The sequence below is a fragment of the Arachis ipaensis genome, chromosome B01 (assembly GCF_000816755.2).
Source record: "Arachis ipaensis cultivar K30076 chromosome B01, Araip1.1, whole genome shotgun sequence".
Taxonomy (NCBI): domain Eukaryota; kingdom Viridiplantae; phylum Streptophyta; class Magnoliopsida; order Fabales; family Fabaceae; genus Arachis; species Arachis ipaensis.
This window is the reverse complement of record NC_029785.2, coordinates 111,588,077-111,599,531: the sequence shown is the minus strand read 5'-3', so window position 1 is coordinate 111,599,531 and position 11,455 is coordinate 111,588,077. Positions and strand designations below refer to the sequence as shown.

Sequence of the window (11,455 nt, the reverse complement as noted above, 5' to 3'; positions counted from 1 at the left end):
AAGAATATAAAGAAGGACGTGAGAGACACTTGATTTTTTTTTTTAGATAAAAAAGACATAGATTAATAAGGATTAATCTAATACTTGAGTTCTGATACCAAATGATAAAAAAAAGGATAAACAAGACACAAATTGAAATTGAATATAAGAGATAAATTAAAATTGAAATAAAAATAAAAAAGATAGGTTGAAATTGAATACAAAGAGAAATATTCTATTTTTTTATCCAATTACTTGTTGCAACAAAAAAATGACCCCTCAACCTAACTTGTCTACATCATAATTTGAGAATTGAATTAAAGAAACTCATCAACCTTGTATATGTATTCAATTTTCTGTGCAATAAGATAACCGATTCACTCAACTTTACTTGTTCACATCATAATTTTCTTATGAAACAAAAAAAAGTACGTTAACACTTCTAATCACTCAATACTATGACTACAATAATTAAAAAGATATTTATAACCTTTTATTAAGTTAAAAAAAAACAAAAATAAAAATATATTAAAATAAACTAATAACTTTTAAATAATATTTAATCTTTTTATATCACAAATATTTAAAATATATATCATTATATATACAAAATAAAATTTAAAATTATTTATTTATTTAAACAGACAAATAAATTAATCACTTAATCAATTCATATTAGTTATGTATGTAATACATTAATTTAATATTCATGTACAATTATATGTACCAAATGGCACTCAAGGTTTATGCTTTGTATATATACAGCTTTTTCTCCATTCTTTTGTTTAATAGCAAATAGACAATCTAGGGATCAACTCCGTTGACATATCAAATTAAAAGTTGTCTTCGTTCTAGATATATAATAATAGAAACGAATCAACGATGAGGCATTTATGGATCAATGCTGTCAAAATCAAGAAAACAATTTTGCTTTATTTTATTTGCGATTTAACGTTTCGATTATTATTATATAAGAGTTAATATCTCGATCACTATTTTAGATTTCCAAAAAAATAAATTAATCAAATTCTAAAAAAAAAAATAAATCTAATTACGTAATTTTTCTATCATTTTTTTGATTAGTTCTTTTGTCATTTTTTTTATAGTAAATTTTTTTGTGAGACATTCTATTAAACATCTTATATATATCATACTTATTAATTCATCAGACCTTATCTTATAGTAAAATTCCAAGACTTTAGACAAAAAAATTTTTTTTGCATATTTTTTAAGCATAGTGTAGTAAAGTACATCAAGTTTGTTGTAGTCATCAAAAGTGTCAAAGGCATATGAGGCTTCGAAGATGCTGTCGAGCTTGCAGAACAAGTGCTAGTGGTAGAAGCCATTCTTGAGGACAAGGAAAAGGAATTGACGGAGTCCAGTGAAAGAGTTGCAGATCTCTAAAAGATCCGAAAAAACTGCCTAGCCAACGACGATGGAAAGAGCAAGCATCGAAATAAATGGCGCGAAGTGCAGCACGGTATCCAGTGATAGGAAGAAAAAGCATCAGAATGGAATCTTGAGCACTGTGGTGATGAAGGCCAGTAGGACGGTGCTTGCGGTGGTTATGGAATTTCAGGGAAGAACAACATCCATGGTTATTCAGCTGCACCTTCATCTTCATCACGCGCCTGGTTCGAAGGAATTACAACGCGCAGAAGTGAAGCGGAGACGGGGGGTCAACTTCGAAGTCACACCGGCGTCATCGGCTACAGTAGCGGAGTCATCGACTGCAGAAGCAGAGGCAGCAGAGGGTCGGCAACAACACCGGGAGCAGAGGCGTGGGCGGCAGCAGCGAGAGTAGAGGTGTCCGCAGCGACAGAACCGACGATAACCGAGGCCGTGATGGCAAAGCCATTGCCAGAGAGGAAGGAGGATTCGCGCAGTGTTCCACTATAAAGGAGTAGGAGAAGACGATTATCAGTAAAGGAGTTCGGATATAAAACCAGGTCGGGTAGTAGTTACGGTTGGTTTTTCCGGATTTGGGCCTGCTTTGGTTCCAGGCTTTGACCAATAAAGAAAAAAAATAACTTAACATGCCACAACATTTTCTATTAGCACCATCATTAAGGAAAATAACGGAAGGACTAAGGTGACCAGATTCATTATCTTTCGAGGACGAATTTGATTGATTTATTTTTTTGAGGACAAAAATAGAAATCTAAATATCTTTCAGAAACCATATTAACTATTAACTCTATTATATAACATAAAAAGATAAAATAAAAAAACGTTAGTTAAGCTAATGACTATAGAGGGGGGATGCATGTTACTTCAATTTTTACATGTCAGGTCTCAAATTTCACAACTAGAAAATTGATTAATACAGACAGATTTACAGACGGATTTAATCTTTATTACAGACGGATTTTTGGTTACCGACGAAATTACCGACGGATTTTGTCCCTCTGTAAAAGCCCCGTCGGAAATTATTTACCGACGGATTTTTTTCCCGTCGGAAAATTACAGATGGATTTTTACCAGTTACCGACGGATTTTCCCTCCGTAAATTTTCTATCCATTTCCCAAAGGCGAAAAACTTTTCGACGGATTTTCCGTCTGTAATTACAGACGGATTTTCAGACGGATTTTCCGTCTGTAATTACAGACGGATTTTCCGACAGATTTTCCGTCTGTAATTTGAGCTTCGGAAAATCATCTTACACTTTAATTACAGACAGAAAATCCGTCTATAAATCCGTCAGTAAAGTAAAATAGAATTTTTTTTTTATTTTTCTAATTACAAAATAAACTTATTTTCATACAAAATAAATATAAATTTAATAGATACAAATTTTTATTGATGTTATAAATAGAAAAACACACCAGTGAGTACAAAACGCTTTCTTTATAATAAGAAGCAATTATTTCCATACAATAATACAATCTAAATACATTAGATGACAAATAACTACTAGTGGACTCATCAAGATTCAATATCCTAATATATGGATAGCTTCATTCTTTCTTGAACTTCTTAGTGATGATGGCAATATACTTGCTTCTTGAGATTCTTGGTCCATCAAAATTATTCGCTGCTTCTCACTTTCTGAGCAGAGGATGTCTACCTTACTGTATCCGATCTACACTACAGTTATTAGAAAAAAGAACCAAAAAGAAATTATTACCACTGCAGTTACTTTTGATTAAATTTCAAGTATCTGCCTGCAACAATTTGGAACTCTTCCATAGATTTCTCAGGGTTAGTTCTTTTTAAAGATCATGGACGCTGCCAAATAGCAATAGCAGATTTGGAACATGTAATGCACAGAATCCACAGAAGCATTCTTCCTTGCCACCACACAATCCACAGAAGCAGAAGCATGATCTGATGCGAATCCAATTCCAGGGCCACACCATACATCCTGAAAAGAAGAAGAAGAAGAAGAAGCAGCATGTTTATGGTGACATGTTATGCTGCTTTTTTCAGTGTTCCTCCTTCTGCACTTCTTGTTCTTCCTAGTGTTCTTCCAATCAGCAGAGGATCGAATCGCAGCAGGAACTGAGAGGTTTCATTGGAGAAAGAGGAGAGGATGAGAGAGGATATGGTGGATTTGCAGCTTGTGGTTTGGATCATGGGGAAATAATGTTGAATAATTATGAACAAAGAAATAATGTTGAATCATTAAAAAGAACTAACCGTTCCATGATCTTTTAGCCACTCTCCTAAAGGTCTATTAGTATTCTGAGGATCATAGGGTTCACCATAAAAGAAGCCCCGAACAACCACATAGTAACCAGAAGCTGCAATCTTGTCTGCAAGCTTCCTAAACAACAAAAGATGAACAATGTTATTTAGGACAGGAACACATTGAGATGGAAACAGAGATAATTGACAATAAGAGCAGATTGAATCAGATTAGCCTCCTGCTTCTATTGGTGGTAAAATTTATCAAAACCTTCAGAAATTTCAAGTGAAAGATAGCGAGGCTTTAATCTTAGCAAGTAACCTCAAACAAGAAAAGCTTATACCTTCCTTTCTTGTCAATTTTTGTTCAGTCAATTGTCAAACAAGAACACATTCAAATAATTAGAATAAAGCAACAAAATTTGGTTTAATGAGGAGAAATAAGCTACAAGACATGTCCTAAATATTAGATTAAATTACCTTATCCATTAAACTCCAAGGAAGTAGTAGTAGTAGTAACAATAAACAAACATGGTATCTGGAGGTACATTAATCTTTATTCTCTCATCACATCACATAAGAAGGGAGGAGGAGGGTGGTATCTACATAAGAAAAAAGACTTGAAACTTTAGCAAGTAGTGAAAAAATGATAAAGCATGTAACCAATATAACAACTCACATAAAGAATATTTCCTAAATTTAGGAATATAATTATTACATTAAACTAAGTTATAACAATAATAATAATAATCTAAAATATGTCAACCTAGATTCAAACATATTAATATGTTGACGATAGAAAAGGGAGAGCAATCTATATATTTTTTCTCCTTAGAAAAGAAAAAAAAATAAGAAAATAAAAAACCTCTCTCATTACAAGCTAAGTAGTGTATGATGAACCAAGAAATTGAAACCATGTCATGTGATGCGAAGTTGGTCCCCCCATGCATGCATGCATGCTTGCCATGCCAATGCCAATGAACACCCGATCTTGACGTTCCTGCATTCATTGGTCCCACGATAATGAAGATGCATCATCATGCATGTAATCTCAATCCCCCAAAACACAAATTTCCCTTTGGATTTTGCTTATGTGGCATTATCATCATCATGATCATAAAATTTGGAGCCTCAAATGTGAACTCTTAGTAGTAATAAGAGAGAAAGGTGCTCTCTTATGATGATGTTGTTTAGGCCAAATTATTACAAATCTGTACAGAGATTGTGTCTCTCACATATCTCATATCTCACTATCCCTTCCCTCTTCTCTTCTCTTCTCTTCTCGTTATTGCTGCTTCTTGTGTGCACACGTACACTTGGCTTGACTGTCCGAAAGAGTCTATACACACACACACATGAACAATTATTAACTATAAAATGTGCAATGTTTCTCTATTAATCACACAATTTCACTAGTAAGACAAGATATTAAGTTAATGAGTTCAATTTCTTATACTTATTCTAAGTTGATTCTACTTAAAAAATAATTTTTTTTCAGCACTTGATTAGACTGCAAATAATTATAGTCCATAAACATAAACATAGTGTAACGTAAAGGGATAATTGATTTGTTTATGTGGGAGTTAGTACCTCAACTTGGTTTTGAAGTTCTTTGACGTAATCAACAGCCAAGTCCAACATGTCTGCCGTGTTTGTTTGCTGAAACGAGAAAAGAGAACAGAACATTGATCAGTTATGGCCTCCACAATGCACGTGCGTGCAATAAGTCAAATATCTTACCTTGTCCATGTTAGGGACGAGATCCTGTAGTTTCCTCATTCTCTCACTAATTTTAGTTCTTCTAACCTGAGAATGGTAATTCACATACAAGACAACATCATTTCTTTGCTGCTTTCCAAGTCATGAAAGAAATTGAACAAAATTGAAGTATCTATGCATAGAACTATCCAATTTGGCATCTAAAACTTTTAAAAAATGAGTTCAAATAGTGGGATGTGAGTTCTACCCTCTCTGCAATGCTTCTTGGATGAGTAGCACAGCCCTACTTGGCACGAATTATTAGCGGCAGCAGTTTGAATAAGGGTGAGTCCCACCATAAGAGTGTAGGCACCCCTTCCAGCTAAGGACGCTTCAGCTTCATGTGCCTCCAACAAGTTGAGATCACTTGCATTCACATAATGATACTCAACCGCTTCAGATGCCTTGCTTGACAGAACAACAAGAATGCATAAGAGAATCAGCATTTTAAGAGAATGTTAACAAATAACCATAAGGATTTAAAGGTTGAAAGGCTCATTATTTGACTGAAAAGCGCATGCATATTTTCTTATACCAAATTAATTTACCAACTTAGTAAAATCCATAGGCACCAACTTAGTAGCTGTCAATAAACAAGCAACAGAAGATCAGTAAGGCTTCACAATTAATGTGCTTATAGCTGATGCTCTTGAGTGTTGAAATTGAAGAAAATACCAAGCTTCCGGCATATCAAGCACTGCTTTGCCAGTTTGTGTTGGCTGCATACCACCTTTAGCTTCCGGCATCAGGTTTTTCGCTTTGTGACACTATAATTAAACAGATCACTCTTAGCAACAGAAAGTTACACCAAACAAAAAAAAATACTACAAGAAATACTCATCACTACCAAATATCATATGAAATCGAACAACAAAATTGACAGTTTTCACTTGGAAGAAAATAATTCAATTATCTTCCAACCTCATCGAATATTATAAGACCATCAAACTTTGGCCCACACCACTGCACAAGTTGTTTGAGACGAGATTGACCCTTATCAGAGGATGCTATGAGGCTAATGTAAGTTGAGAAAACAACCCCATCCTTGACTCCAACAGACTTCGAAGAAAGCTTAGAATAAGGCAGTTTGTTCAAAGCATGCACTAGGTCCAGCGAAAAAAGGAAGACATTTAAATGTATATTGCATAATAACCTTTTAAATAGTGATTAAACAATAACACCCTGTTTGTAACGAAACCTTAATAAATAAATAAATATAATGCTATAAACGTCTAAAAGGAATTTCAAGAAAATAAATGTAGCTTGAGAGTCAGCAAGCCAAATACAAGGTGAAGCTCTATAATTCATATCAAAAGTGTACCCAAGACCTACATTATTTTATGATTACCCAAGGCATTCTAATCAGAACCAGATAATCCTTTTAACATATGATTTTTGTTCGGTAAAAAGCATAACTACTGTTTCAGATCTACGTCAGCAGTCAGGAGATAAATAAATCTTTGTGGAGTTCCTAATTTGAAATATATCACTAGTTGGGATTTTCTCTTCTCCTTTAGTTATCTGCATTTTGGGTTTTGGAGGATTCCTATCCCCATCTGTCAGTCTCTTATAAGAATCATCTATGCTGACATTAGTTATATCTACACCATAAAAGCTAGCATGTAATAGAACTTTCTCTTCTCCTTTAGTTTCTTTCTTTGGAGATAAAGTAGAAAAGTAATTTGAACAAAATTCTAACCTTATCAGGATTTTTGATCATCAATGTATAAAAAGTAATCCTCCATAGGAGAAGCTACAACCAAATCATTGGAATATATAAACCAAGGATTAATACACTGGTTAGTTCAATCCAAAATTTCAATTCAATAGAAAAAAAATGGCAGAGACTAGAAAGGGTTACACAGTCATAGGGAAGAAACAAAGAAGAGAAGAATGAAGGGAGTTCGTTCACAGAAAGCTTGCCATATCTGTCACTGTAATAAAACCCTAAATTTGTTTTGAGAACAGAACAAATACAATTGCAAGAAAATCAATGTAATCTGAAGGAACGACGGAACCTACCTGAACCAACGGCGACGAGAAGAAGAGGTAGCAGCGGCGGCGACGACGCTGACGAGCTTTAACGAGCAACGACAGAAAACGGCGTGGAGAAGGTAGCGAAATTCATCGGCATTGAAACTGAAAGAGAGAGATTGGGGAAGGGGTGTGATGGAGCTTCGGGAACGGCGGTGAAGGGGCGAAAGGCGCCGATGATGAAGGATTAGAAGCGAATCGGTGAGAAGCGGCGTCGATGAAGGATGGGGTATTTTGTAAAATGAAGACGCCGTCAAGGAGAACGTGATTTTCATACCCTTATTTTCACCTCTTTCGACGGAATAATTTAAATTACAGACGGATTTTGTAATAATTTAATAAAATATAGCGTTTTATTTATTTAATTACAGACGGATTTTTCGTCTGTAACTATTTTTTACGAAAAAAATTTAATTTTTTTGATAGAATTATAGACGGATTTTTTTTCCGTCTGTAATTTATGCTAATCTATTTTTTTTGTTTTTCGACAAAAAAATTCCTCTAAAATTTTGTTTGTATTTCAGTGGGATAAAATTCGTCGGAAATATTTGTCTGTAATAACTAATTTTCTAGTAGTGTTTTGATTTATGGTAATTTTGTTACACAATAATATAGAAGGAAAATGAAATAACAAAATGTAATAAGATGTCACAAAACCAATATACATTTTATAAATGTTTTATTTATTGGTATAGATAATTTAAACACAATTTATATTTTTGTGTCCTATTATTTATCTCATTTATCGTGTAAATGAATTAATTATGAATATATCTCATTTAGACTGTAAACGAAATAAGACATAAATTTTAAACAAACAAAAAAGGTGCACCCGTGATACATGGAAATTGACGTACTCAATATATTTCGTTTTACAGTATAAAAGAGATATATTCATAATTAATTTGTTTACACTATAAATGAGATATTAGTATTTGTAAGCATTTAGATCAATTTTAATTAATTTATATCTCATCTAAATTTTAAATTTTAAATTAATAACTTTGTCATGTTTGTTTGTATTGAATTTTTGGCGGTTTCAAATAATGGGAGAGAATAATGGGCTGATTTTTAGAAAAAATAATGTACTGATTTTAAATAGGCGTTTTCAATCATTAGTTTTAAATTAGTAGGCAAGATACAATTCACCTTAAAAAAATCACTAAATTCTAACAAAATAATAGCATCAAAATAGTAGGGAGAGAGAAAATACTTGATAGTTCACTATTTATTTTTTAATTTTGTCTAATTTGATTATTCATGATTTTTTGACGTGAATTGTATCTTTTGACTAATCTAAAACTAGTGATTTGAAGCTATCCATTTACAACCAGCACATTATTTTCTTAAAAACCAACACATTTGAATTAACTCAAAAAGAGTACATAAAAAATTTTAAAATTTTAAAATTTTAAAATTTTGTTTATATAGATAAATTTTATAACATTTGTATGTATTGATTTTTTAAAATAAAAAATGAATTGGTTAGAGAAAAATTTGCAATAGACACTACAAGAAAAATACCGAGTACCATCGGATTTAGCGACAACCTTTATTGGTGGATTTAGCGTCGGATTTTCTGACGGAAAGGAGGCGAAATTCATCCCCAGAAAAAGATTACTGTCGGAACAGCTTTTTTGTCGCTAAAGCTGACGGTAATTGTTGGCGCAAAAACGTAACTCACTCGCGCCAAATTTACCGTCAGATTTTCCGTGGGTATATTCTGCCGGTATAACGGTTAAGTGAAATGTATCGTTTTGGTAACTTACTGGCAGATTAATCTGCCGGTAAATTCGAGATAAAATTCAAATGCGAAACCCTTCTCCCTCACTTTGGCGATTACACACACACACACACACACACTCTCTCTCTCTCGCCGTCGAAGCTGTCACCGTCGTGACCGCCGGAAGCACATCGTCGTTGCCACCACCTGGAGCATCCGATGTCGCCACCTTGCACATAATCGTCAATTTTGCTGCTGCTGCTGTCTGATGAATAGATTTTTTTATAGTAAAAAATTTCACAAATGAAATCTTGTTGAAAGCATAGTTCTAAACTAACAAACAATTCATTCAATCAAATATTTGGTTGTCACAAGTAACAAACCCTATAAAAATAACCAAAGTATTCAAACCTCAGGTCGTTCTCCCTAGGAGTTGCAATAAAGTGTTCTTGTTATTGGTTATGAAGTATGTTTGGAGTTTTTTGAGGTAATAGACAAGAAATATAAATGGCAAAGGAAATAAACTAACAACTAACAAAGCTCTTGGCAAGGTATGAGAACTAGAAGTCCTATCCTCATTATCCCCCTCAATTGTGACAACAATTGTCCATTGCTCCCACTTAGTTAACCTCTAACTATGAAGGAAAGTCAAGTGGATGAATTAAGTTGATTCCACAAGTCCTAGCCTAATCATGATGAAAGACTAGCTTTAGTGGCATTCAAGTTAATTAGCAACTTCTAATTATCAATCAACAAAGGAGTTTGATAACTCAAGAGTCACCAATTACTCTACCTAGGCCAAGAGGAACAAAATCTAACTCATAACTAAAAGAGGCATTTCAACAAACACATAGAAGGCAATAATGGTAAACAACATGAATTGCAAGAATTAAAGAAAGATCTAACTACAAAGGCAATAGATCCATAATAGAAAATCAAAGCAATATGAAAAGATATGGAAATCATAAATTGCATTGAAAGAGAAATAGAGATCTACATAAGAATTCATAAAGCAAAAGGAAAATTGAAGCAAGAGAAGAAGTAGATCTAGATCTAAGAAATTAACCTAAACCTAATCCTAATTCTAGAGAGAAGAGAGAGCTTCTCTCTCTAGAAACTAACTTTTCCTCCAAAACTAAACAAAACTAAACTAATGTGATGTAATGTGTTGATTCCCCTTCAATCCTTGGGTTAAATAGCATCAGAGATGAGTTGGATTTGGGCCTGGGAAGCCCAGAAATCGCCCCTAGTAGATTCACTTTAAGTGGGTCACGTGCGAGCACCGACGCGTGCGCGTGGGTCACGCGTACGCGTCGCTTGACAAATTGCTATCCACACGTACGCGTCATGTACACGTACGCGTCGCCTTGCGACGTCATTTTCCACGCGTGCGCGTCTGCTGCGCGTGCGCGTCGATCTCAGCATCCTAAATCCTTGTTTCTTCATGAGTTCTCCACTTGCATGCTTTTCCTCTCCACCCTTTTGATCCATTCCTAGCCTTTACAATCTGAATTTACTAACAAACATATCAAGGCATCTAGTGGAATCAAAGGTGAATCAAAATTAGCAATTAAGGGCCTAAAAAGCACATTTTCACACTTAAGCACAAATTAGGAGACAATCATGAAACCATGCTATTTCATTGAATAAATGTGGGTAAAAGGTCATAAAATCCCCTAAATTAAGCACAAGATAAATCCTAAAAATGGGGTTTATCAACCTCCCCACACTTAAACCATAGCATGTCCTCATGCTAAATCAAGAAGGAAACAAAGGGTATCAACATTTATTCAATGTAACAACTACTAAATGCATCCTATCTAAATGCAACTATCTATATGAATGCAACTACTTGGCCAAAAGAAATCAACTTCCAAGACAATATATATAAGCACAAGGGCTAATAACAATAGCAATCAAATCAAATCCACAATTGAATTGAGTTATTAAATATTTTTATAAACTGGCAAGAAGAGATGATCATAGGTGAAAATATGTAATTGAGCAATCGAACCCTCACCGGATGTGTATCTGCTCTAGTCACTCAAGTGTTTAGGATTGATTCTCTCAATTCTCCTCTAATCATGCTTTCCAAGATTTGTTCTTCTTCTAACAATTAACAAATATTTCGTGCATGCATACAATTATCATGAGGTCTTTTCATAGGTTGTAATGGGGTTAGGGTCAAAGTAGGATGCATATTTGGTCAAGTGGATTTGAAATTTGAATCCTTGATAAGCTTAGACTTCCCACCTAACATATGACATCCTATACAATTTCAAAGCTAACCTAACTACCCATTTTTCACTTTTTCACACACTCATGCATTTCCT

At 34.1% G+C, this 11,455-nt stretch overlaps 1 protein-coding gene across 16 annotated transcripts; it reads right to left on the bottom strand.

The window, feature by feature from the left end:
* LOC107633453 lies at positions 2,809 to 7,682 on the bottom strand. 16 transcript variants are annotated; one of them, XR_002362744.1, is made up of 12 exons: positions 7,388 to 7,529; positions 7,227 to 7,312; positions 7,065 to 7,118; positions 6,287 to 6,468; positions 6,041 to 6,132; positions 5,574 to 5,948; positions 5,348 to 5,413; positions 5,198 to 5,266; positions 4,473 to 4,946; positions 4,088 to 4,209; positions 3,620 to 3,746; positions 2,809 to 3,481 (listed from the first exon to the last, which is right to left on the bottom strand). XR_002362744.1 is itself a non-coding variant. In XM_021123534.1 (11 exons), the coding sequence occupies exons 1-6, from the start codon at positions 7,672 to 7,674 to the stop codon at positions 5,409 to 5,411; spliced, it is 711 nt and encodes a 236-aa protein (XP_020979193.1). In that variant the 5' UTR covers positions 7,675 to 7,682; the 3' UTR covers positions 2,809 to 3,481; positions 3,620 to 3,746; positions 4,088 to 4,209; positions 4,473 to 4,946; positions 5,198 to 5,266; positions 5,348 to 5,408. The 16 variants fall into 16 exon arrangements, 9 of the variants coding, with proteins under 9 accessions (XP_020979193.1, XP_020979197.1, XP_020979198.1 ...); XR_001618730.2 differs by having other exon boundaries at positions 5,574 to 6,132; XM_021123534.1 differs by lacking the exon at positions 6,287 to 6,468 and having other exon boundaries at positions 5,574 to 5,773; positions 7,227 to 7,299; positions 7,388 to 7,682.